The following is a 27,490-nucleotide window of genomic DNA, read 5'->3' on the forward strand; positions in this document are numbered from 1 at the left end:
AGAGGGGGCTGAGAATAGAAGGGTCCAGATGAAGGGGCAAGATTAGAAGGGCTCTAAAAAAATAAGGGGCAAGAATAGAAGGGTCCAGAGGGAGCAGGCAAAAATAGAAGGGTCCAGAGGGAGGGGACGCCTAGGAGTCCTGAAGAAGGTGGGGGGAACAGAAGTCTGTATGCACCACACTAACAGAGGTTGCTGCACCGTGGGGCCGTGCACCCTCTTGCCATTGTGCTCCTCAGATTGTCGTACATGGGCTTTATACAAGGCGCCTGCTATGTGGAGATTACTTGCAGATAATTAGGAGGACCAGTCGTCTTCTGCAGACGTCGCACACAGGCCTGCAGGGTCCGGTGGGGACTTACAAGCTCGTTCCTGGTGGCCATCTGGCGCCCCAGCTCCTGGTAGATCTTCTGCTGCTTCACCTCCTGCTGCAGAGACTTGATAAGCTGGTCCTGGCTGTGGAGCTCACTGGCCACATTCGTCTTCTGACTCTGCAGCTCCTCGATCTCCTTCATCTTCTTCTCCAGGTCTGTCTCCAGCTTCTCCACCTCCTCTACAAGAACAGTTCAGACTGCCAGGACCCCAGCACATACTCCCCCCCCCTTTAAGAGACACCACGACACAATTTTTTCTTTAAAACAAACTTTTTATTTAACTTTGCTTTGGAGAGTCAAAGGAAATCAATGCTCTCATCTTTTGGGATAAAATTATGGTCACAGCTCTCCAAACAGGCGTTAAACCAGCCAAATATACCAGGGGTTTAGGTAAAGTACTGCCACTCGGCCGTCCGGTGCGGGTATTTCGCCTCCATTTTTCCTTATTTCCAACCCCTTCCGCCAAGGAGCAGCCAAATATCAACGAGCTGCGACCCCACCCACCAGGGACTGGAGCGCTTGCACGACACCCTCACGGATTCCTGCCATGAACACATCCTGCCCACTATCATTCAGATGCACTCCATCTGCCCGCAGGTAAGCCGCATTATCACCCTCCAGCTGGTGATGGCGGACGACAACCCCGTTTTTAAACCGGATGAATTTGGAGATACGCTGATTCAGTGTTCGCCGGGTTCGTTCTATGGCGAAACCTTCCCTAGCGCCATGCCAAACGAGCCGTGGAATTACCTCGGACCAAACCAGCTTCATTTGGGGGAAGAAGCAGGGGAATTTGTCCATATCTGACCGCATAAGGGTCAGTAACTCAGCCAACGGGAAAGAAACCAGGTCGTTACCCCCGGCGTGTATCACCATAACCACTGGGGAAGAGACCATCCTTGCTATCTTGACCACCTCCGGTAAAACTTGCGGCCAGGACAGGCCCCTGATACCTCTCCAGTTAACATCGATGTCGAGTAATCCCAAGGACCGGCCACCAGGTCGAGAGTCCGCTCTCCGAGCCGCCCAGTACACAAATGAATGACCTAGGATCCACACACTCGGACGGCTTGTATCTGAAAGGAAAACAATGTCAACCGCAGAAAAACAAATAAAACAGGTACCTTCGCCTTTGCAATGCTCCAGCTAACCACGTCCCGCTAGATCAGCCGCATGTGTTCCCAAACCACAGCGGCGTGCCCCTGTTACACCACCAACATGACAAGTTTACTTAAATGGAGACAGAACATTTATTATGTCTGAAGGCAAAATGTGAGTCACTGGTCTCAGTACAGACATCATTCACTGCAGCTTTGAAGACCGGCTGAGTCACAGGACAAACGCAGTTTCTGCGATTGACCGCCGGCTGGTCAGTATTATGGCAGAGCAGCGGATATGAGGCCTGTAAAGACTTCAGACATCCGAGAACCAACCACCAAAGCATGTATTCTATATAATATACACCGTGTGCAGAATTATTAGGCAAGTTGTATTTTAGAGGCTTTTTTTTATTATTGTTCAACAGCTATGTTCTCAATCAACCCAAAAGACTCAAATATCAAAGCTTAATATTTTTGGAAATTGGAGTGTTTTGGTTTTTTTTTGATTTGGCTATCTTAGGAGGATATCTGTTTGTGCGGGTAACTATTACTGTGCAGAATTATTAGGCAACTTAATAAAAACCAAATATATTCCCATCTCACTTATTTATTTTCACCAAGTAAACCAATATAACTGCACAACATTTAGAAATAAAAATTTAAAATTAGTGACCAATATAGCCATCATTCTTTATGATGACACTCAGCAGCCAACCATCCATAGATTCTGTCAGTTGCTTGATCTGTTTACGATCAACATTGCGTGCAGCAGCCACCACAGCCTCCAGACACTGTTCTGAGAGGTGGACTGTTTTCCCTCCCTGTAGATCTTACATTTTATGAGGGACCACAGGTTCTCTATGGAGTGCAGATCAGGTGAACAAGGGGGCCATGTCATTATTTTTTCATCTTTTAGACCTTTACTGGCCAGCCACGCTGTGGAGTAGTTGGATGCATGTGACGGAGCATTGTCCTGCATGAAAAAAGAGAATTTTGTTTACTTACCGTAAATTCTTTTTCTTATAGTTCCGTATTGGGAGACCCAGACCATGGGTGTTTAGCTTCTGCCTCCGGAGGACACACAAAGTACTACACTTAAAAGTGTAGCTCCTCCCTCTGAGCTTATACACCCCCTGGAGAACCAGATCTAGCCAGGTTAGTGCAAAAGCTGAAGGAGAATTGCCACCCACAAGTAAAAACAGAGCAAAAACCGGAACAACCGGAGACTCTGTCAACAACAACAGCCGGTGAAAACACGTGGAACAAGAAATTGCCAACAGGCAACAGGGAGGGAGCTGGGTCTCCCAATACGGAACTATAAGAAAAAGAATTTACGGTAAGTAAACAAAATTCTCTTTTTCTTTATCGTTCCTATGGGAGACCCAGACCATGGGACGTCTCAAAGCAGTCCATGGGTGGGAAATAAACAGAAAAACTAAGAAGTAGGCAGAACCTAACTTCACAAATGGGCGACAGCCGCCTGAAGGATGCGTCTACCCAAGCTCGCATCTACCAAAGCATGAGCATGCACTTGGTAGTGCTTTGAAAAGGTATGCAGGCTAGTCCAAGTGGCAGCCTGACTGACTTGTTGAGCCGTAGCCTGGTGCCTGAAAGCCCAAGAGGCACCGACAGCTCTGGTCGAGTGTGCCTTGATCCCCGGCGGGGGAGGCACCTGAGAACACTGGTAGGCGTCCAAAATGGTCGACCTAATACAACGGGCTAAGGTCGGCTTAGAAGCAGTGAGGCCCTTGCGCCGACCTGTGGTTAGCACAAAAAGAGAGGTGCACCACCTAAGAGCAGCGGTGCGAGACAGATAGATCCGGAGAGCACGCACCAGATCCAGAGTATGCAGCGCTTTTCCAAAGCGATGAACAGGAGCCGGACAAAAGGAAGGTAGGGTAATGTCCTGGTTAAGGTGGAAAGGAGAGACCACCTTAGGAAGAAAGTCCGGAGTCAGACGGAGAACCACCTTGTCTTGATGAAAAACCAAAAGAGGTGACTCCGAAGAGAGCGCAACCAAATCGGAGACTCTCCTGAGGGAAGTTATGGCCACTAGAAAGACCACTTTCTGTGAAAGACGAAACAAACCTCCCTAAGAGGCTCAAAGGGGGGTTTCTGCAAAACCGTGAGGACCAAGTTAAGGTCCCAGGGATCCAAGGGCCGCCGGTAAGGCGGAATGATGTGAGACGCGCCCTGCATGAAGGTGCGGACCTGAGCCAGCCGGGCGAGACGCCGCTGGAACAGCACTGACAGAGCTGAGACTTGTCCCTTGAGAGAGTTGAGGGACAGTCCCAGCTGCAGACCAGACTGTAGAAAGGACAGAAGGGTCGGCAAGGAAAATGGCCAAGGAGGATGGCCGGAAGAGCGACACCAGGACAGGAAAATTTTCCAAGTCCTGTGATAGATCTTGGCGGAGGAAGACTTACGGGCCCGAGTCATAGTGGAGATGACTTCAGGAGGGATACCAGAAGCCGTCAAGATCCAGGACTCAAGAGCCACGCCGTCAATTTGAGAGCCGCAGAATTCAGGCGGAAAAAACGGACCTTGTGAGAGAAGGTCTGGACGGTCCGGAAGATGCCACGGCACCTCTACGGACAGATGGAGCAGGTCTGGGTACCGAGCTCGCCTGGGCCAGTCCGGAGCAATGAGGATGACTCGACGGCCCTCCATTCTGATCTTGCGCAGGACTCTGGGCAAGAGAGCTAGAGGGGGAAACACGTAGGACAGACGAAACTGGGACCAGTCTTGAACCAGAGCGTCCGAGGCGAATGCCTGAGGATCGTGGGAGCGAGCCACGTAAACGGGAACTTTGTTGTTGTGACGAGATGCCATTAGGTCCACGTCCGGAGTGCCCCATTTGCGGCAGATTGACTGAAAAACTGCCGGGTGCAGGGACCACTCACCACTGTCCACGGTTTGACGGCTGAGATAATCTGCCTCCCAGTTTTCCACGCCTGGGATGTGGACTGCGGATATGGTGGACTTGGAGTCCTCCGCCCATTGAAGGATGCGTTGTACCTCCAACATTGCCAGGCGGCTGCGTGTCCCGCCTTGGTGATTGATGTAGGCAACCGCTGTCGCGTTGTCCGACTGGACTCGGATGTGCCTGCCCGCCAGCAGATGGTGAAAAGCTAGGAGAGCCAGAAGCACGGCTCTGGTTTCCAGCACATTGATCGAAAGGGCTGACTCGGACGGAGTCCAAGTGCCCTGCGCTCGGTGGTGGAGACATACCGCTCCCCAGCCGGATAGACTGGCATCCGTGGTGAGGATCACGCAGGACGGGGCCAGAAAGGAGCGCCCCTGGGACAGAGAGAGGGGCCGAAGCCACCACTGAAGAGAGCTCCTGGTCTGTGGCGACAGAGCCACTAACCTGTGCAAGGAGGAAGGCCGCTTGTCCCAACAGCGGAGAATGTCCAGCTGCAGAGGGCGCAGATGGAACTGGGCAAAGGGAACAGCCTCCATTGACGCCACCATTTGACCCAGCACCTGCATCAGGCGCCTGAGGGAATAACGGCGGGGCCTCAGCAGAGAGCGCACCGCCAGTTGGAGGGACTGCTGTTTGACTAAGGGCAACTTCACAAGTGCCGGCAAAGTCTCGAACTGCATCCCTAGGTACGTGAGACTCTGGGTCGGAGTCAGAGTGGATTTGGGAAGGTTGACAAGCCACCCGAATTGGGCTAGAGTGGCGAGAGTGAGCGAGACAGTCCGCTGACAGTCTACGCTGGATGAAGCCTTGACTAGAAGGTCGTCCAGGTAAGGGATCACTGCCAACCCCTGTAGGTGCAGGACCGCAATCACTGCTGCCATGACCTTGGTGAATACCCGAGGAGCTGTGGCCAACCCGAAGGGGAGAGCCACGAATTGGAAATGTTCCTCTCCGATTGCAAAACGTAGCCAACGCTGGTGTGAAACTGCAATTGGTACATGCAGATAGGCATCTCTGATGTCAATGGATGCCAGGAAATCCCCTTGGGTCATTGAGGCAATGGCTGATCGCAGAGACTCCATGCGAAAATGCCGCACCTGAACATGCTTGTTGAGAAGCTTGAGATCCAGGATGGGCCGGAAGGAACCATCCTTTTTGGGGACTAGGAAGAGATTTGAATAGAAACCTCTGAACCGTTCCCGGGCGGGAACCGGTACAATTACTCCGTTGGCCTGCAAGGATGCCACGGGCTGTGAGAAGGCGGCGGCCTTGGAGCAGGGGGGAGTTGAGAGAAAAAATCTGTTTGGCGGGCTGGAAGAGAATTCTATCCTGTAGCCGTGGGAGATGATATCCCTCACCCACTGATCGGAGACGTGTTGAAACCACGCGTCGCCAAAGTGGGAGAGCCTGCCACCGACTAAGGACGTTTCTGGCGCGGACAGATAGTCACGAGGAGGCTGCCTTAGCGGCAGCACCTCCTGCGGTCTTTTGTGGACACGCTTTTGGGCGCCAGTTGGATTTCTGGTCCTTGGCTGAGTTAGTGGACGAGGCCGAGAGCTTAGAGGAGGACCAGTTGGAGGAACGAAAGGAACGAAACCTCGACTGATTCCTGCCCTGGACAGGTTTCCTGGTTTTGGTTTGTGGCATGGAAGTACTCTTCCCGCCAGTAGCTTCCTTAATAATTTCATCCAGCTGTTCCCCGAACAGCCGGGACCCTGAAAAGGGAGTCCAGCAAGGTACTTCTTTGAAGAAGCATCTGCCTTCCACTCTCGAAGCCACAAGATTCTGCGGATAGCGAGGGAATTAGCCGAAGCCACCGCAGTGCGGTGAGAATCCTCCTGCATGGCAGACATGGCATAGCATGAAAAAGCTGAAGCTTGGGAAGTTAAGGTAACCATTTCGGGCATAGATTCCCTGGCGAGGGAATGCATCCCCTCTAGAGAAGCAGAGATGGCTTTCAGAGCCCACACTGCTGCAAAAGTCTGGGAGAACGAAGCCCCCGCCCCGCCGCTTCATATATGGATTTGGCCAGAAGGTCAATCCGGCGGTCAGTGGAATCCTTAAGAGAGGTGCCATCAGCCACCGATACAATGGTCCGGGCTGAGAGTCTAGACACCGGGGGGTCTACCTTTGGGGAATGAGCCCACTCCTTGACCACCTCAGGTGGAAAGGGAAAGCGGTCATCAGAACCACGCTTTGGGAAGCGTTTGTCAGGACAGGCTCTGGGCTTGGTCACAGCGGCCTGAAAACTGGAGTGGCTAAAGAACACACTCTTTATCTCTTAGGCGAGGTAAACTGGTGCTTTTCTGCCAGAGAGGGTTGCTCCTCTGATACTGGCGGATTGAGATCCAGTACAGAATTAATGGACGCAATCAAATCACTAACATATGAGTCACTTTCGGACAGATCAATGGGGTACATGGAGTTAACCTCCGAGCCCCCCGTAAAGACATCCTCCTCGTCCTGCGAGTCAGCTCCTGAATTAGAGCCGTGGGACGAGGAAGGAGAGGGAACCCTGCGTCTCTTCTTAGAAGGACGGGGTCTGGGACCAGATGATGAATCCTCTGTGAGCTCCAGTCCTGAGAGACCCCTAGCAGCAGAGGCACCCTGTGAAAGGGGCTGATGCATGTTCAGCAAAGTCCTGGACAGAAGTCCCTTGGAGTCAGCAAAAGACTGGGAGATAGACCTAGAAAAGGATTCTACCCAAGCCGGGGGTTCAGCCACAGGAGCAGGAGCAGCCTGAGAGACCACTGGGGGTGAGACTCCAGGCTGACGCACCGCCACGTTAGAGCAGGCATCACAATGTGGGAAGATGCTCGGTTCAGGCAGCAGGAGCTTACATGCAGTGCATACTGAATACAGCTTTGGAGCCTTGCTCCTCGTGTGAGACATGCTGCTGGAGTGGGGGCTCTGCCAGAGAATGAACCCCAGAGAGTATAATCAGAGGTCCACAACCGGAGACCGGTTGTGGCTTACCAGACCGCTGGAGCAGTGTTGTGTGCCCTCCAGATCCCGAAGCCCGGACCCCCAAGCACAGCAACTCAGCAGAGATGCTGCAGACCAGCGCTGCAATGCAGAGAGAACGCTGAGAAAATGGCCGCCGGAGCAAAGAGAGGGGGCGGGACTTGCTTGAGATGCGGGATCTGAAGGGCCATAGAGATCTACAGGGGAGGAGACACATACTGCAGTAGGGAGTGTCCCTCCCCTTGCAGAACGGCCGCCGGGCGGAGCCGAGCCTGTCCCTCTGCATGAGTGACATGCGAGGGCAGTGAAACCGAAAGTAGGCCTCCGGCAAAGCCGGGGCCTAAATTTGAGCGGCGCGGCCGGCGCGCAGGCACCATCGGCGCGGTTCTCAGGCAACAGCCAGAGAACCCGCCGGAAATGTCATAAAAACACATCAGCACACTCTCCCACAACAAAAAAGTACAGGGACCCCCAATATATAAACGTCTCAGGTACTTAGCTTGCTGAGACGCCGGGTTCCAAGTCCCTGGGGATGAGTGCTCCGGTCCAGCAGGGTCCTGAAGGGCTAAGGATGGAGACCGGTCTCCTGCTAAGCATGGAGACCGTGCTGGCTCCCACTTCAAGCCAGAGCCCAGGAGGGATGGTGAAGGAGCGCGGCATGTAAGGCTCCAGCCTTGGAATCAACCTTAACAACACCGCCGACACAGTGGGGTGAGAAGGGACATGCCGGGAGTCCAGACTTGGACCCGCTTTTCTTCAAACTCTTTCCAAAAATCAAAAAATCAGATGAGAATGCATGTGTGGATGTATGCCTCCTGAACACAAAGCGATAAACTGGCTAGATCTGGTTCTCCAGGGGGTGTATAAGCTCAGAGGGAGGAGCTACACTTTTAAGTGTAGTACTTTGTGTGTCCTCCGGAGGCAGAAGCTAAACACCCATGGTCTGGGTCTCCCATAGGAACGATAAAGAAATCATGTTTTTCTTGAACGATACCGACTTCTTCCTGTACCACTGCTTGAAGAAGTTGTCTTCCAGAAACTGGCAGTAGGTCTGGGAGTTGAGCTTTACTCCATCCTCAACCCAAAAAGGTCCCACAAGTTCATCTTTGATGATACCAGCCCATACCAGTCCCCACCTCCACCTTGCTGGCGTCTGAGTAGGAGTGGAGCGCTCTGCCCTTTACTGATCCAGCCTCTGGCCCATCCATCTGGCCCATCAAGTATCACTTCTTATTTCATCAGTCCATAAAATCTTTGAAAATCATTCTTAAGATATTTCTTGGCCCAGTCTTGACGTTTTATCTTATGTTTCTTGGTCAGAGGTGGTGGTTTTTCAGCCTTCCTTACCTTGGCCATGTCCTTGAGTATGGCACACCTTGTGCTTTTTGATACTCCAGTAACGTTGCAGCTCTGAAATATGGCCAAACTGGTGGCAAATGGGATCTTGGCAGCTTCACGCTGAATTTTCCTCAATTCATAGGCAGTTATTTTGCACCCTTTTTTGCCCAACACGCTTCTTGCGATCCTGTTGGCTATTTGCCATGAAACGCTTGATTGTTCGGTGATCACGCTTCAAAAGTTTGGCAATTTGAAGACTGCTGCATCCCTCTGCAAGACATCTCACAATTTTGGACTTTTCAGAGCCCGTCAAATCTCTCTTCTGACCCATTTTGCCAAAAGAAAAGAAGTTGCCTAATAATTAAGCACACCTCATATAGAGTGTTGATGTCATTACACCGCACCCCTCCTCATTACAGAGATGCACATCACCTGATTTACTTAATTGGTAGTTGGCTCTCAAGCCTATACAGCTTGGAGTAGGACAACATGTATAAAAATGTGATCAAAATACTCATTTGCCTAATAATTCTGCACACAGTGTATATATATGTTTCACAACCATACCTGCTCAGCAGTGCGGAAGTAAATGCTTTTATCTGCTCCACAGCTGATCATTCGCATCTTGCCATCGTTAGCTGAAAACGTAGCAGATTCAGGTTAGCAGTACGACAGTCGCCATCTTGGCAAAGATGATCAGTCTTCTTTACAAGGTATATAGCATTGTACTAGTCTATATGACTGCACATCAGAGCTCACCAGTAAATTTTACAGCAGTGATTGATGAAGAGTGGTCATCCAAGGTTTGTTGAAGGCTGTAATCTTTTGATGCATCTAGGACATGAATCAGTCGGTCACGGCTGGCAGAGGCCAACAGGTTCATTCCTAAAAAGGCAAACAAAAAAAAAAAAAAAGCATAAGATATTGAAGAAATAAAATGAATCACAATACATAAATGCACGTATAAAAGGTCACCTTGCCACGGTTGATCGGCTCACATGAATTGGCCAATTCTTGTGTGCCACCTATTCTGACTGTGCTTTCCGCCTATCAGCCACAGGGTGATTTTAATTAGTGCCAGATCCTATCTCCCCATACATTTGTAGAATTATAGCCCAGGAGAGGCAGGACACTAATATAGGGTCCCATCAAAGAAAGGTCACCTTGCCGTGGTTGATGAGCCAACTTTCATTTTTTTATGTATATTGCATATAGCATTAATGCAGTTTAGATTTCACATATTCTATGTTTGGTGCTTACAGAGGCTGCTGTATCCTTTTGTTTGTATATTTACCTGTGTCTGGTTTAGAATATTCTAAGCAAAGGATTTCCGAATCATGAGCTTCTACTTTCAGTAGCTCCGTCAGAGACTGCAGCTCATGAACCCTGTAATAATGAAGAATAAGCATTCAATCCCCCTAATATAGTGAGAATTTCGATGCCAGATATCCCTCTGACCCTATACCTGAGTGTGCCGGTTCTGTCGCCTGAGGCCAAGTGTTGGCCATTGGGGCTCACACACACGGAGCGAATCCCGGCCTCGGTGTCCAGGGTCTGCACATCGACCTTGTCCACCAACCCAGTGCAGTTACAGTCAGTGTCGAGCAGAGCTTGTGTGTTACCATCAATCAGAAGAATTTTCATCAAGTCCTGGTAAAGTCAAAGAACGTGAGACAATAAGAGTTGGTCGTGCTGTACATGATACAACCCCCCCCCCCCCCCCCCACAACCAAATACACGCACATTGCTGAGGATGTTCCGGTGTAACGCCGTGCCATGGATGTTAGACGTCTCCATGTTCCACAGTCGGATGGTGCTGTCAGAAGAGCAGGTAATGAAGGAGTTTGGGGGCAGGCAGGCCTGGTTGCTGTCCTTCATTTCAGGGTAAACCTAGACAAAAATATATAAAATTGGTATATAAGAAGCAAATGCTACCATTTATAAGATGAAACGGCTTAAATAACAATTCCTTAATTGTAGAGTCACTCACTTTACAATCAACAGAAAAAATGTAAAGTATCTGCGGCTTCAAATCAGCCCAGAATAAGATGTACTGATGTGATTCTATAGATCAGATCACTGCAATTTATAATAGCCAGTTTTATCTTAAAAGGAGATGACTCCGCACATATAAACGCCCTCAGAGCGGCGCTCGCTGAACAAGGCAGCACATCAATACTATAAAATAGACATCTGTGTTGTATTTTTATCTCGGTCGGCACGCTCATACCTCAGCGCTCCATACACAGGAGGAGTGGTACAGGGCAGAGTAGACTTTCCCCACTTTCTTCAGATCTTTAATGTCCCATACATAAAGACTGTGGTCATTGTACACACAAGACAGCCACTGGTTGGTGGAGTCAAAAGTCATACCGACGGTGTCCGGGTACTTGGCATCCGCAGCATTGGAAAAGAGGCGGCTGCAAAGAGAATAGATTGCATGAAAAAAAACAAACAAACAGATATGGGAGATTTAAAGGAAAACCTATATAAACTATATATAAATGGAGAGCGAGCACAAGGCAGAAAGCGGAGGCCATCCAGAGGCACGACGCTGCCCACCACTGAAAGCGGCACGACGCTGCCCACCACTGAAAGCGGCACGACGCTCCCCAACAATGAAAGCGGCACGACGCTCCCCAACACTGAAAGCGGCACGACGCTGCCCACCACTGAAAGCAGCACGACGCTGCCCACCACTGAAAGCGGCACGACGCTGCCCAACACTGAAATCGGCACGACGCTGCCCATCTTGTCGGATGAGGCGACGTCCCTCTTCAGTTCCCTCAACTCTTGGTCCAGTCCGGAGAGTCTGTGCCGAGCGCGGGAATCCTGTACATCCCGCTACAAAACACAGCATCGTATCAGCACACGCTGAAGGGGGTGCTCCGCCGCACCGCATACATGCTGAAGGGGGTGCTCCACTGCACCGTACACATGCTGAAGGGGGCGCTCCTCGGTACACATACAAGACTGAGGAGGCGCAGGGGGGTATGGGCAGATTATTAAGGGTATTCAGAGTGCGGGGGGAGTATGGGCAGGATTTCTGAGTGCGGGGGGAGTATGGGCAGGATTTCAGAGTGTCGGGGGTATGGGCAGGATTTCAGAGTGTCGTGGGTATGGGCAGGATTTCAGCGTGTCGGGGGAATGGGCAGGATTTCAGAGTGTCGGGGGTATGGGCAGGATTTCAGAGTGTCGGGGGTATGGGCAGGATTTCAGGGTAAGGTCCCAGATTTCGGGGTGAGGGAGTATGGGCAGGATTTCAGGGTGCGGGGGGGGGTGTATTGGCAGGATTTCGGGGTGCAGGAGGGTATGGGCAGCATTTCGGGGTTCACCAGCTGGCAGTGAATACCGCACCTCGGCCTCCAGCTGGTGCAGCTCGGCCAGCAGCCTCTCCCGCTCTTCCTCAGCCTCCAGCAGCTGCTGGTCAGCCAGGCCTTGTATCTCCTCCATGGTGCGGAGCTTCTGGTTCAGCCGTTGGACCTGGTTTTCCAGTTGTCGCTCCGCTGCCTCGTGCTGTCGCTCCGCTGCTTCGTGTTGTCGCTGCTCCATCTGGATCTATGGAGAAGAGAGATCTAAGTCTTCCTCCATTCCTGTGCACAATGCGTCTCACCAGTTTCCACATCTCTACATGACATACTGCTGGATACTGGTATTACGCACAGCTGAGGTTTTGTTACATTTGCATCCAGTCTCCCCTGTGACCTAATGCACTGACACATTGTAACGTGTTAGACATTATTGCACAGCAGTTTGTGGCTGGCAGCAGAGCAGTGGTGAGAAGCTGCGTGCGGACTCCGTCTCTGTGCTCACCCTGGCGTCTGCCGCCTTGGTACACGCCTTCTTATAGTCCTCGGGGGCCTGGCGGGCACGCTCCTGGAGGGCAGAGACCTCCTTTTGCAGCCTCTGGTGCCGCTCCTCTGCCTCCTTCTTCTCCTCTTCTGATTTCCGCAGGATCTGACCGATCTGTCTCTGTAGCTCCAGAAGATTCTGCCCCAGGACATCAGATGGAGCCAAACATCTGCCAAAAACCAAATGTAGAAATTACACGGGTCCCACGTGTGCCATACACATCCAGTGTCCATTGTAGCATCGGCCCCCCCATGTGTAACATGAGGGCGCTGTTGTGTCTGCACATATACGGCTCCTCCACGTCTGGAGGAAACATTGTAATGAAATGTCCAATAATCCAGGGCCTCTTCAGCCCGGGACAGGAGAGGCGAGGCGAGGGCCGGCGCCCCCAGCTTGGGACAGGAGAGGCGAGGCGAGGGCCGGTGCCCCCAGCCCGGGACAGGAGAGGCGAGGCGAGGGCCGGCGCCCCCAGCTTGGGACAGGAGAGGCGAGGCAAGGTCTGGCGCCCCCAGTCCAGGAAAGACGAGGGCCAGCTTCCCCAGCCCAGAACAGGAGAGACGAGGGCCAGTGCCACCAGTCCAGTAAAGGCGAGGGCCGGCAACCCCAGCCTGGGCGCGCGGCGGCAAAGTTTTAGGCCACGCCCCCTAACCACACCCATTTCACAGTCACGCCCATATCCACTCCCCATCCACACCCATTCAGCATGGACACGCAGGCAGCCGGCGGGCTTCCAGCATGGACACGCAGGCAGCCGGCGGGCCTCCAGCATGGACACGCAGGCAGCCGGCGGGCCTCCAGCATGGACACGCAGGCAGCCGGCGGGCCTCCAGCATGGACACGCAGGCAGCCGGCGGGCCTCCAGCATTGACACGCAGGCAGCCGGCGGGCCTCCAGCATTGACACGCAGGCAGCCGGCGGGCCTCCAGCATGGACACGCAGGCAGCCGGCGGGCCTCCAGCATGGACACGCAGGCAGCCGGCGGGCCTCCAGCATGGACACGCAGGCAGCCGGCGGGCCTCCAGCATGGACACGCAGGCAGCCGGCGGGCCTCCAGCATGGACACGCAGGCAGCCGGCGGGCCTCCAGCATGGACACGCAGGCAGCCACAGTGAGGCGGCCGGTCGCCCGCACAGAGAGGCGGCCGTCCGCCCGAACAGAGAGGCGGCCGGCCGCACACACAGAGAAGCGGCCGGCCGCACACACAGACAGGCGGCCAGCCATACGCACAGAGAAGCGGCCGGCCGCACGCACAGACAAGCGGCCGGCCGACCGCACAGAGAGGCTCCGGCCGGGGGTGGGGGGGGGGGGGGAGGGAGGGAAATCAGCGCTGGGGAGATTCAGTTTACATACCAGCAGCAGCACAGCGCTCCTCTCTGTTATGCCACGTCTACTAGGATGGTAGGAGGGAAAAGCAGTGAGGCGGGGAGAGTGGGTGGGCGGATCCCGGGAGACGGCCGTCCCGCCCGTGGCATCGGGACAAACAATGTAAAGCGTGAAAGTCCCGCTGTATCCGGGACGGTTGGGAGGTATGTGTTCATAATTTACACCTACTGTCAATTCTATAAGTAGGCACTGAATAATTACAGCCAAAGCTTTCAAACCTCAGGTTCTGAATGTTTTTGATTAGAACGGTACATACCTGCAAAACTTATGGCTAAGAATGTCTTTAGTGGAATTTTCTTTTTCAAGATGATAAATGTTCACACTTCTCTTGACAATATTACACTAAAATCTTGAGAAATAGAAGATCCAATGTATAATTGACCCAGTAACATGTCACAACATGAATTTTGTTGTCTATTTTAACTTGCAAGTTAAGCAGGAAAAAGCGCACTGCTACATATGCAAAGTTTCTAAAGCCTGACTACAATGTGAAAACAGTGTAAGATGAGCACATTGAAATGCCCGACATGAAAACATAATACATCTGGATATTATCATCTTCATTAACCCCTAGAGAGTTGGTGCTAACACAAATAGACTATTTGTTACATATGTATCATATCCACGTATATACAATTTTATCCAAGCTTTAAGGCTCCACTTGTGGTCTGCCTCTAAGGCTACTTTCACACATCCGGTTTGAGCACTGCGGCTCAATCCGGCTGTGAAACCTATGGAACGGATGCGGCGAAAACACCGCATCCTTTGCATACGTTTTTACATGCGGCCCGTCCATTTTTTTCCGGTTGCGGCACGCTACTGAGCATGCGCAGTAGAAGAAACCGCATGCGGCGGCCGGATGCGTTTTTTTCCGCATCGCGCCGCATCCGGCATCCATAGGCATGCATTGAAAATGCGCCGCAGCGTCCGGATGCGGCGCGATGCGGTTTTTTTTTGCCGGAGCAAAAAACGTTGCAGGCAACGTTCCATCCGGCCGTGGCATCGGCTAAATCTGCCGCATGCGGCAAAAACCGGACCGAACGCAGGCCCATGCGGCACAATACGGCACTAATGTAAGTCTATGCAAAAAAACCCGCAACCGGCGGCAAAAAAAACGGTTGCGGTTTTTCTGCAGAGTGCCGTATTGTGCCGCAGTGCAAAAACCGGATGTGTGAAAGTAGCCTAAGTAAAAAGAAGTTAAGACAGGCTTTTCCAAAAAACTGTCATGTGCAAATGCTCTCACAGTTAAAGTGGTCTCCTCATTTCCACATCGGCGGCGAGCTGAGTGAGAGGAAACCAAAGTACCCAGAGCAAACCCATACAATCACAGGGAGAACATGCAAATTCCTTGCAGATGTGGTCCTTGGGGGGATTTCAACCCAAGAATCACTGAGCCACCATGCCACCCAAATATCAGTACTTTTCACACGATTACTGCAGGAGCTCGGCAAAGCCAACAGCCGAGCTCCCGTAGTAACAGCCAGGGATGGCGTGTGGCCCTCTAGATGCTGCAATGGATAGTGATCATGGCATTTAGAAGCTTGTGGGAGAGGGCTCCTATTCTGACCTCCATTGGCCACTCCCGTGACTAAATCATGGGGAGCCAATGGTTGTCATGGCACCCAGAGGTCAAACAATTACCTCCTGGTATGTGTTATGATGGTCTGTTAGGCCAGATTACAATTGTAGGCATTCTGTCTGTGTAATGATAGGTCTCAAGAATTGCAATACATGTCTATTGCAGTACATGAAGATGCATACAGTTGCACACTAAAAAGCCAACAATGCATAAAGGAATTCTGGTATTTCATTACTGCTATAGGAATATATGAAAAAAGAGATATTTGGTTTATGAATTGTCCAATGCATGTAAGCCCGGTCACCACGGCAAGGTATATCTCTGTAAACTAAATCCAAACGCTCCCTCCCTTCTGAGCCCCACAATGTGCCTAAACCACAGGTAGCATCCACATGTTTGGCTTTTCTATAGTAAGGAAAGCCCATTACATTTACAAGGTGCAGGTCTCTTGAAGCTGAAGCTGGACACAATATTCTGGGCACTACAAGATTTCCATTTTCACAACAGCAACATCCATTGCTGCTTTTTTCTGGAAAACACCCATGTGTTCCATGTTTCAAAATCTTCTCTACACCGGTAGATGAATTCCCAGAAGGGTGTAATTTCCAATTTGGGGTCACTTGAAGGTGGTTTCTGCTGTTTTGGCACTTAGGGTCTTTGTATATGGCGTCCAAAAACCATACTAGGAAACTCTGTGCTCCAAAAGTCAAATAGTGCTCCTTCCCTCCCAAGTCTCGCCATGTGGCCAAATGCTACTGCACAGCCACATATGTGGTATACTCACTTTCACAAGAATTTGTGTAATAATAATTATACAGTCTCTTTCATCTATTTAACTTTGTGAAAATGTAAAATATGGGGCTAAAATTACATTTTAGTGGTAAAAATGTAATTATTTTTTCTTCACCGCTCAATGGTATAACATTTTGTGACACACCTGTGATGTCAAATTGAAAACGGCACCCATAAATAAATTAATTGAGGGGTCCAGTTTCTAAGATGGGGTTACGTGTGATTTCTGCTGTTCTGGCACCTCAGGGGCTCTGCTAATATGATATGGTACTCGCAAAGCAATCCAGCCAAATCTGCACTCCGATATGGTGCGCCTTTCCTTCTATGCTGTGCACTGTGCCTGAAAAGTAGTTTCTGATCACATATGGGATACTGCTGTAGTCAGGAGAAATTGTGTAACATATTTTATGGTACTTTTTCTCCTGTTACCCTTGAAAAATATTTTTTTTTCCCTTCAGCATCAGTTTTGTTGAAAACAAAATGTAATATATCATTTATACTGCCCAATATCATAAAATTCAGTGAAACACCAATGGGTTCAAGATGCTCACCACCCCCCTAGAAAAAAATCTTAAGGGGTGTGGTTTCCAAAAATGTGTCACATTTGGGGGGTTTCTGCTGTTTTGAAACCTTGGCTGCTCTGCAAACGAGGCATGTGTTACGTCCCCACAGGAGTCCGCTCCAGCGACTTCTGCTTCGATCACCAGGCAATACCGTGTTCTTGTCATGGATAGGGCTGGTGATGGGAGAGGAGTCGATGCCAGCGGCGCTGGTGGGCACAGGCTCCGCTCATCCACTGGGCTGGGTTTCCTTGGGATCTGCAGTAGCACTGGCTGACTGTAAGTGGTGTGTGTCTTCCAGCTGAAGTTACCATCATTCAGCTACAACCAATGGGAAGACACCACACCCTTTGTATTTGCCATCCTGTCTGCTGACCACTGCCAGAGATAGTTCTGTATTTCTGGTTCCTGTCCTGCCCTGTTCTGTTTAGTAATTCTGGTGTTCTGACTTCTGCTTGTTTCCTGACTACCCTCCTGCATGCTGTTTATGCACCTTGCTGCCCGATCCAGATTTCACCTCTGCTTTGTTTTCTGATTACGTCCTTGCCTGCGTGATTCTGTCCCTGTTTTGCATTTCCCGGTTTGACCCTGCCTGACTACTACTATCATCGAACTGCAGCCTTCCACAGGTAGTGATCACCTTGGGCCCTATGTAATTCCAAATCCCTGTATAGGGGTTAAAGGGTTTCAGGGTTCTAGGGGTCCTGCTTGGTGAGTGGCTTCCCTCTAGCTTGTCCATTACAGCCTGTCTGAGTCTGTGGATCCAAGCAGGTGTTACAATATGGCATTCATAATCTATCCCAGGCAATATTGCACTCCAAAAATCAAATGTTGCTCTTTCCTTTCTGAGCCCTGCTGTGCATCCAAACAATAGTTTTCCACCACATATGGGATATCGACGTACTGTAGAGAAATTGCAGAACAAATTGTATGGTGTAATTTCTCCTGTTAATATTGTGAAAATGCAAACTTTGGAACAAAAATAAAATTTTTATTGGAAAAAAGTGATTTTTTATTTTCATGGCTTAACATAAAATTCTATGAAGCACTTGGGGGTTCAAGGTGCTCACCACACATCTATATTAATTTCATGAGGAGTCTAGTTTCCAAAATGGGGTCACTTGTGGGGGATTTACACTCTTTAGGCACATCAGGGGCTCTCCAAATGCAACATGGCATCCGCTAAGGATACATGCACACAATCAGGACTCGCTGTATCCTCGACTCAGCGGGTCCTGACCTGTGGGGCCACAAAACTCCTTCACAGGAGAACGCAGTAGACCGCAGCTGCTTGTACCCACAATCAGGGTTCGGTGCGCTGCGGTCTCTCGCTTGTGTTCTCCCTATGGAGGACACTTGTGCTTTCACAGCAAACAATTTACATGCTGCAGCTTAGAAAGTTGCACCGCAGGTCAGTGTTTACTGCGGGAAAAACAACAAGCACAGTGGGCATGAGCGTTCTAGAAAACCCATCCACTATGCTTGTACTTTACAGTGCAGCATTTCGGATGCAGCTGAAGCATGCTGTATCCAAAATGCTGTGAACACTGATCGTGTGCACTTACCCTGACGATTCCAGACAATTTTGCATTCCAAAAATCAAATGGTGCTCCTTCGTTTCTCTGCTGTGCACCCAAACAGTAGTTTTCCATCACATATTGGCATATGTGACGCCCTGGACTAGCCAGGTAGTTACAGACATAACATACACACCCCCACCCTAGGCAGTTACAACAGTCAGACAAAAAAACCCTTGATGCCTCCCTCCAGGGTCTGATGTCCACACCAGGTGGGGCGGAGCCAGGTGGTTGGCCCCACCCACCAAGGAGTTCACAGGCCTGCAGGCGGGAAAAGCAATAGATCAGTTTAGAAGGTGAAAGTGAGAGGACACAAACTGCAAGTGTCTGGGTAGGAGCCCAGGCACTGACAGCAAGGTTGGCAGACGGTGGTGGCCATCTGCAGGAGTTAGCGGAACTCTGCAGAACCGTAGGACTGGGGTTGGGCGGTGGCCCACCGGTACCGAACCGAGGTAGCGGAGTGAAATTAAGCACACAGGCAGGGCCATCGGACCCCGACTAGGCTTGGAGCCGCCGACAACGGTCAAATCCGAGTGTGACCGGAACCCCAGGGGTTTCCTAACAACCAAGTCCCGACAGAAGGCAACAGTCCACACTGTGAGGATATACAGCCACCGCCACAGGCTAGAGATCCAAGGGCCAGCGCCTGCGGGCAAAAGGGCTCCTACGGTACCTATACGCTGGGGAGCGGACTACCGTTGGGAAACCATCGGAGTCAACACAGTTTACACAGGTGCAGGGAAAAACAGCCATCATCAGCCGTCTGGGGAGAGCACAACAACACTGCAGCCGGCTGCGGGACCCGTCCATCCGGCCGTTTGGTTTACCAGAGACTTTGTGACTTTCTGTCTGAGTGAGTACACCAGTGCCGCCTGGCACTGTGCCGCGCTGTCCCTTCAACCCTGTGCCCCAGCCATCCAGCCTCCCCGTTACATCACCGGGCCCCGGGAGCACCGACCCCTACCCACGGAGGGGACAACATCCTAGCTGCTCTCTACCATCTCTCCCAGGATTCCCGTCACCAGCAGCGGTGGTGCCATCATCACCACGTCCCGTGGGTGGCATCACGAAATATCTCCCCAAACCAATCATCCCTTTTCACTCATGGGTGAGGATCACTCGAGCCACCGAGCAGCAGCAGTAGAAGCCCCGTCCCCGAGCGTGGCGAGCGCGTCCTCTCCGCCCGCGACACCTACTCAGAAGAAATTGCACAACACATTGTATGGTGCAGTTTCCCCTGTTACCCTTTTGAAAATGCAAAATTTGGAACTAAAACAACATTTTTGTTGCAAAAAAGTGATTTTTTTTTTTTTTCACATCTCAACATTATAACATGGTATAATCGCCTGGGTGTTCAAAGTGCTCACCACACATCTGGATACATTCCTTGATGGGTCTAGTGTCCAAAATGGGGTCACTTGTGGTGGAGCTCCACTGATTAGGCACATCAGGCACTCTGCAAACATGACATGGTGTCGCTAACGATTCCAGCCAATTTTGCATTTCAAAAGTTGAATGGTGCTCCTTCCCTTCTGGGCCCTGATGTGCATTTAGAAAAAATGCAGATCAAATTGTATGGTGCAATTTTTCCTGTTACTATTGTGAAAATGTAAAATTTGAGGCTAAAATAACATTTTTGTGGTCAAAAGTTAAATTTTCATTTTTTAATTTCATATTGTTTTTGCTCCTGTGAAGCACATACAGGATTCATAAACTTCCTGAATGTAGTTTTGAGCAGTTTGAGGGTTGCAGTTTATAGAATGGTGTCACGTTGGGGTATTGTCTGTCACAAAGGCCCCTCAAAGTCAATTCAAATGTGATGTGGTCCCTAAAAATATGGTTTTATAAATTTTGTTGGAAAAATGAGAAATTGCTGATAAACTTTGAACCCTTCTACCTTCCTAGCAAAAAAAATCTGTTTCAAAAATGGTGCTGATGTAAAGTAGACAAGTGGGAAATGTTATTTATTAACTATTTTGTGTGGTATAGCTATCTGGTTTAGGCCATAAAAATTCAAAGTTTGAATAACCACTGGGACCTGTTGAAGCTTTCCAGGATTATTATTGTACTTCATAAAATAACACTAGTCTGATTTAAAAAAAATGAGACTTGGTCGCTAATGTACTAAGTGGCTTCGTTGTCAAGGGGTTAACCTGATCGGTAAACACTGTATAGAAAAATCTAAATTCCAGAAATGCAATTTTTTGGGCCAGCACAAAAAAATGTAAAAGTGATCAAAGTGTATTAGTGCCAAAATAGTGTCAATAAATACATCAACTTTCCACGCAACAAACAAACCCTCATACAGCTCCATTGAGTGAAAAAATGAAAATATGGCTCTCAGAAAATGGCGATACAAGGGATTTTTTCAACAAATTTGTTCATTTTTTTCACCACTATGTATTGCTGTAATCATACTGAATTGGAAAATCACATTGCCAGGTCATTTTTACTGAACATTTCTTCCCCCCCATTTTCTTGTACTCTGCATTGTAAAATGGATAGTGTTATTCAAATGTACATCACAATTAAAAAACAAGTCTTTAAATGGCTAAGTGAAATTAAAAAATGTAAGTTATGGCTCTTGGATAAAGTGGAAGAAAACATGAAAACATAAAAAAGCGAAAATTGCCATGTCAGGAAGGGGTTAATTTAATAGGAACTAATAATGGGCGAGTGTGCTTGGCACTCGATTAAGCATCGGGGTGCTCGGGTACTCGCAGTGCGCAGCTGGGTTTCACGGGTGCTTGGATGTTTCGTCTGTGAGGCAATGAACACAAACCACAGGCTTGCTTCACTGCATGATGCGAGTAGGCACCCAAGTGAGAGCCACTTGCTTTGGGGTACGGTAGGAACCTCCAGCTGTGACCACAAATAAACGGAGTGATGTCACCGCTCATCGCTGCGGCTCAGTCAGACTCTGACTGAAGCCACAGTCTGCGGACATGTTCTGTCCCAGCACGCTGTGCCTTCAGTATGTAGCAGAGCCGGAATCATTGTGGGACCTTTTGTGGATTATGTCGGAACTGGATGTTTGAGGATAATAAAGGGGTGAAAGAGGGTGTTTATTTGTATTTTATTTCAAATAAAGTATTTTTTCGGTGTTTGTGTTTATTTCTTTTCACTTACAGATTAGTAATGGGGGGCTCATAGAAGCCTCCCATTATTAATATAGGGTTTAGTGGCAGCTGTATGTTGTCATTACTCCCTTATTACCCTGATTGCCACTGCACCAGGGCAATCACGATGAGCCGGGTAAAGTGCCAGAATTGTCACTTCTAATGGATGTGAGAATTCAGGGTGGCTGCAGGCTGCTAAATTAAGGCTGGAGGGGGGCTCAATAAGCATGGGCCTCGCCAGCCTAAGAATAAAAGCCCCCAACTGCCAATCATGGCTGGTTATCAAAATTGTGGGGGGGGACCACTCGCCACTTTTAAAAATTGTAATAAGTTTTAAAAAAAGCTGCATAGGAGTCCCTCTTACTTTGATATGCAGCCAAGAGCAGCACACGGCTGGGGGATGGAGACTGCAGCTGTATGCTTTATCTGTGCTGGATATCATAGTATGGGGAGACCCTACACCAATTTTTTATTTATTTATATTATCACCAGTATAGGGACACACACAGCATCTGTGATTCCAGTCAGACACGCTGTCACACAGGGTGGGGGCGCGGTCTGACTGCAACGAGTCACAGATGCTGAGACTGCCGGTGAGCGAGGGATGCAGTGCATATGCATGAGGATAATGAGCTGCCCCGGAAGTAGTGTTACAGCCGTGAGGAGACTGATAAGTATAATGCACCTGCTTTATTTTTATTTTCTTTCTTTTTCCTTTATTTTTTAGCTTTAATTCCCTGGGTGGCCAGATCTGGATAGTCACCTGGAGTTCCCTGAAACCTCGGGGCCCAAGGATCAGTGCACGTGTACTAGATAATTCTTGCGGATCTGGACTATTACAGTCCGGGTTCGTCCATCACTAATAGTAATATATTTTGTATGATCTCAACCATTAATTAGCTTGCTTTGACCTCAATCCAAGTCAGGTGTAGAACATTTCAGAACTTGAAAATGTTTCCTTGAAGCTAAATGTACTTTGTTTCTGAATCTTAAAACAAATGTAATCTATATATATAGAAAGCAGAATCTGTGTGCTGTAGCCTGTGGTAGCCCGTTCAACACAAAACAGTTTTCATCCGATTTGAGTGAATTTTGCATGGCCCATCTTTAACCCCAGACTAAAAATACTGAAAATATTGAGTGAACAGTGCACTAAAAGTGCACAAGTGCTCTTTACCTGAGTCGAGCAGCTCAGACGGTCTGATGGGCTCAACTCGAGTAACGAGTAGAATGGAAGTCAATAATTCGGCAGGTCAGCTCCTCCCACTTACAGCCAGACATAAACAAAGCATTTCTGGGCTATTTTTTTTTACATACAGCACCCAGACACGTTTTTACCCCCCCCCCCCCCGTGCCCCCGTGAGAGCCATTCAGAGACTGCAAGTGGCTCTTATTGGGGTTCTGGCTCTCATCATTCACTGAAGGGAGCTGGCTCTTTGTGTCTGATCGCTTATAAACAAAACATCTGAGCACCCATGATACTTGGCCAAGTACCGAGCGTACCCGAGCACCCAGATCGGGTATTGAGCAGTAGTGAGCATGCCCACTCATCATTAACTGCAAACATTAAAACTCAAAACCTCCCCACTTTCATGAGATTTAGTCCCCAAAATTAGGCTCTATACAAATAAAGGAGTAAATGGTTTTCAATGCAAAACCATAGTTTTTGCCCAAAAGGGTCTTAAACAATTAAAGCCATGGTGCCAAAAGAGTTGCTCTTAAAGGGGCAGAAACCATATAGTCGCTAAGCTGGGGCAACCTGATAATTCGCTCTAAAGTCTGCAATTATAGCAATAACTATCAACAATCAGTGCAAAAGTAACTGGGACCTCATTTATCAGAATTGCCTCAAAGCAAGATCATTCTGGTTGCCTAAAGCCACTGCAGAAGTAACTGGGGCCTCATTTATGAGAATTGCCTCACAGTAAGATGTTCTGGTTCCCTATAGCCACTACAGAAGTAACTGGGGCCTCATTTATGAGTATTACCTCACAGTAAGATCGTTCTGGTTCCCTATAGCCACTGCAGAAGTAACTGGGGCCTCATTTATGAGAATTTCCTCAAAGTAAGATCGTTCTGGTTCCCTATAGCCACTATAGAAGTAACTGGGGCCTCATTTATGAGAATTTCCTCAAAGTAAGATCGTTCTGGTGGCCTATAGCCACTGCAGAAGTAACTGGGCCCTCATTTATGAGTATTGCCTCACAATAAGATCATCCTGGTTCCCTATAGCCACTGCAGAAGAAACTGGGGCCTCATTTATGAGAATTGCCTCACAGTAAGATCGTTCTGGTTCCCTATAGCCACTGCAGAAGTAACTGGGGCCTCATTTATGAGAATTTCCTCAAAGTAAGATCGTTCTGGTGGCCTATAGCCACTGCAGAAGTAACTGGGCCCTCATTTATGAGAATTTCCTCAAAGTAAGATCGTTCTGGTGGCCTATAGCCACTGCAGAAGTAACTGGGCCCTCATTTATGAGTATTGCCTCACAATAAGATCATCCTGGTTCCCTATAGCCACTGCAGAAGTAACTGGGGCCTAATTTATGAGAATTGCCTCACAGTAAGATCGTTCTGGTTCCCTATAGCCACTGCAAAAGTAAGTGTGGTTTCATTTATGAAAATTGCCTCTAAGTATGATCGTTCTGGTTGCCTATAGCCACTGCAGAAGTAACTGTGGTCTCATTTATGAAAATTGCCTCAAAGCATGATCGTTCTGGTTGCCTATAGCAAAAAGAGTGCAGATTTCATAATTGAAGCTGCTGAGGTAAAGTGAAAGCTGAGTTCTGATTGGTTGCTATGGACAACTAGAACAGTCTGACTGAGGCAGATTTCATAACTGATATTTTACATACGTCAGGACATATTTTGTGGTTTAGATATTTAGATTCACCTATTAGATCTCTGATCAGTGTGAGAAGATTACTAAGGGTCATAAGACTGTTTTCTCCCTCTTCTTTTTTGTGTGTTATGTTATGTGAAATGTTTGATAAAAATGTGTTCAAAAACTAGTTGTTGTTCACCTCAGTATTACAACAAATTTGTAAAAAGAAACAAGTGGCCTGAGGCAATCGTCCACCCATCCTCCTCCATTTCATAAAGAGCCTCGCCTGTGTCAGAATGAAGTGGAGGCGCTGGGACCAGAAGAGGGTCAGAAATAATATGTTCAGATCCGGCATAATGAAGTATATAGCGAATTAGCAGAATACCAGGGCTTCGCTCGCTGAAAACGATATGTGACATTATTGATAATGCTTATAAGATAATAATAATAAGATAATAAGATTACATTTTCAATTTCAACCTGAAGAAGACCTCCTCAGGGTTAAAAATGTTTTTTTTTCAGCTATTCTTTTATTAGTTTGGCGTTAACAATAGCTTAAACCAGCCCAATTCTCCATTCTTCCACTTCATTTTATCCACCCCTTATTGCTGTATTTTGAATGACACCGTCCATTTTATGATGGATGTACTGGAAAGCAGAAAAATCATCCTAAGTGCGGCGAAATAGCAAAAAAACCCCTGTAATTTAAATAATGCACTGCCTCCAAAGCATCATGCAATTCACTCCTTCACTGCTGGCAGAATAGACCATTTCCAAGTAAGCTCCAGCAGGCTGGGAAAGTTCAGTGCAGGGTAACCAGTATCAGTAGCTCAACAAGTTCTAGATTTATCAATGAAACCTGTTTATAGATACCTAGCTACTGATTCTTATAGAGGAGGCAGAAGTGTTACAAATGGCTACATTACACCCAAGGTTGTTTGTTCCAAAGAGAAAAAATAAAAGTTTTCTAAGCTGCCTCAGTATGGCGACCTCCTCAACATTATTAGAATCCAGAAGTGTGTGAGAAATAGCATTTACTGACAAATCTTTCATTTCTGCAAAAATCGAGAAAAGAATAATGTTTAATAATACATCATAACAACAATAACAAGGCTGGAACTGGCACTCACTGATGAAACTGATGAGCAGCTTCATTAATAGTCACTCACATTAGTGACAACTTCTGGTGGTTAATAGATTATGGGATTTGATAGCCACTCAATAGCCATACCACAGTGCTATTGTTTTATGACCTCTGCCATCAATCAATTAAAGGGAATCTATTGATTCAGTCACTGGTCATTGGGACCCAATAACAGTAAATTATAAATGGATACAGTATGTATATATACTGTATATATATTATACAAACATACAAACACCATATGTATTTATTCTTTATATGTAGTATATACAAGTATATTCTTGCAAATGGATACAATGTATGTACAGTTACACACACACACACACACACACATATACATATATATATAATATTATACACACACTAAATGTATATAAAAGTATATACATGCAAAATTATATAATGTGTACACACACACACACACAGACACAAATATAAAGCCACACTATGGGTATATATACAGTATATGTACATGCAAAGATATGCAATGTATATACATGCAAAATTAATATATACAAATGGTAGCGTGAGATATAGAGATATATATATATATATATATATATATATATGCACACATACATACTAGGTTACTATTTGCTGCATGTAAACTCAATAAGTGAGCCATGAGAGGAACAATCCGACTACTCACAATGATCTAACTAAATGAAATCTGCATAGGCACCCTTGTCCAAATGCGTCAGAGCCAGGTCCCTGTGTGGGGGAGGGGGGGCATTCCAGACACATCTCCTATCCAGAGTGCAGTTTTTGTCCCCTTATTGATCGCTTTCATCCAGGGAGTTACTTTTTCCTCCTCTTCTTCTTCAGCTTCACCAATAGGGAGGTGATGCTGCTGCTCCAGTTGCTGTGCATAGGCTGAGCACACAGCATCTTGGAGGGGATTCCCTGGGCCAGTTAGTGCAGGGTCTCAGGCAGGCTCTAAGACATCAGGGGATTCCTCTGTGTGTGCAAAGTGTTCTTGGTGCCGAGTTTCTCCTTGTGCTCAGGATGCAGCTCTGCAAGGGGCGTTTGCTGGGGATCTCTGTGGCTGGAGCACATGGGGTGTTCTCTGAACATCCTGCTGAAGTTCCTAATCAGCCACTTCTCCTTCCTAACCCTAGTGCATGGCCAGCTCCACCGCAGCCCTCACCCTGGAGGTGCGCAGGCGCTGTGGGAAGATCTCCGGGCCTCCTTATGGGCTGCAGCTGGCTCGGATGTGTGCAGGAGTGAGCATCCTCTCCACCCTGCAGTCCGGCCTGACACTATGGTCTCTGCGAGGACTCAGCTTGCCTATGTACGTAGTATTCAAGCGATGTCTGCCCCTGGTGACCCTATTCATTGGAGTACTGGTGCTCAGGAATGGGCTGCCCTCTGTAGGGGGGCTCGCTGCAGTGGTCATCACCACTTGTGGGGTGCTCTGGCAGGTAAGTGCAATCATCATACCTATTCAATTCAAGCTGCTGCCTCTTACTGCATCTTAGGCAAGAGTCTGCTGTATTAATAAAGTCTGCTTTCTTTATTTGCTCCTACAAAGACATATCAGGCTCCTGAAAGGGTATATGTAGTATTCTTCAACTCAATAAATACCTGGCTATCCAGAAAGATAGACTTCCCCCATTTGATCACTACCTCATTTTATAGGACTTGTGAGTATATTAACAGCTGTTTTTATTGTCACCTCTATAAGCTACAGGCTGAAGCTTTTTCCTCTTTCCCCTCCTTGCCCCCTAGTGTTCTAGCACTTGTCATGCTGCATACTGTACATACTTTACAGTTTAGTGTGACCTGCCTTTTGGGCAACAATATAACTTCACTTACCCTGGGTATTCACATTAGCAAAATGAAATAAATCTCATTTAATCATGAATTATTAATGAACACTAAATAATAGTATAAGTAAAGGACGTCTGGCTCAATGAACAGGTTCTTCTTTAATGATCACTAAAGTTGGTTATACACCTGAAA

General features: G+C 48.3%; 1 protein-coding gene across 1 annotated transcript; it reads right to left on the reverse strand.

Moving 5' to 3' along the window:
* Window positions 1-687: 687 nt before the first annotated feature.
* Window positions 688-11,099, reverse strand: LOC142250704 (mitogen-activated protein kinase-binding protein 1-like). Its single transcript, XM_075322902.1, has 7 exons — window positions 10,930-11,099; window positions 10,443-10,589; window positions 10,165-10,349; window positions 9,994-10,085; window positions 9,459-9,584; window positions 9,267-9,337; window positions 688-1,447 (listed from the first exon to the last, which is right to left on the reverse strand). The coding sequence occupies exons 1-7, from the start codon at window positions 11,068-11,070 to the stop codon at window positions 1,418-1,420; spliced, it is 792 nt and encodes a 263-aa protein (XP_075179017.1). The 5' UTR covers window positions 11,071-11,099; the 3' UTR covers window positions 688-1,417.
* Between the last annotated feature and the right edge of the window lie 16,391 nt (window positions 11,100-27,490).

This window comes from Anomaloglossus baeobatrachus, chromosome 9, assembly GCF_048569485.1.
Source record: "Anomaloglossus baeobatrachus isolate aAnoBae1 chromosome 9, aAnoBae1.hap1, whole genome shotgun sequence".
In the NCBI taxonomy this organism is placed as follows: domain Eukaryota; kingdom Metazoa; phylum Chordata; class Amphibia; order Anura; family Aromobatidae; genus Anomaloglossus; species Anomaloglossus baeobatrachus.

Coding starts and splice junctions, on each gene's coding strand:
- LOC142250704 (XM_075322902.1), bottom strand. CDS start 11,070: ATGACTTTTGACTCCACCAACCAGTGGCTGTCTTGTGTGTACAATGAC. Junction 9,585..9,993: donor ATATTCTAAACCAGACACAG/GTAAATATACAA, acceptor TTGCCTTTTTAG/GAATGAACCTGTTGGCCTCT. Junction 1,448..9,266: donor ACTTCCGCACTGCTGAGCAG/GTATGGTTGTGA, acceptor TTTTCCTTTCAG/ATACAAGCCGTCCGAGTGTG.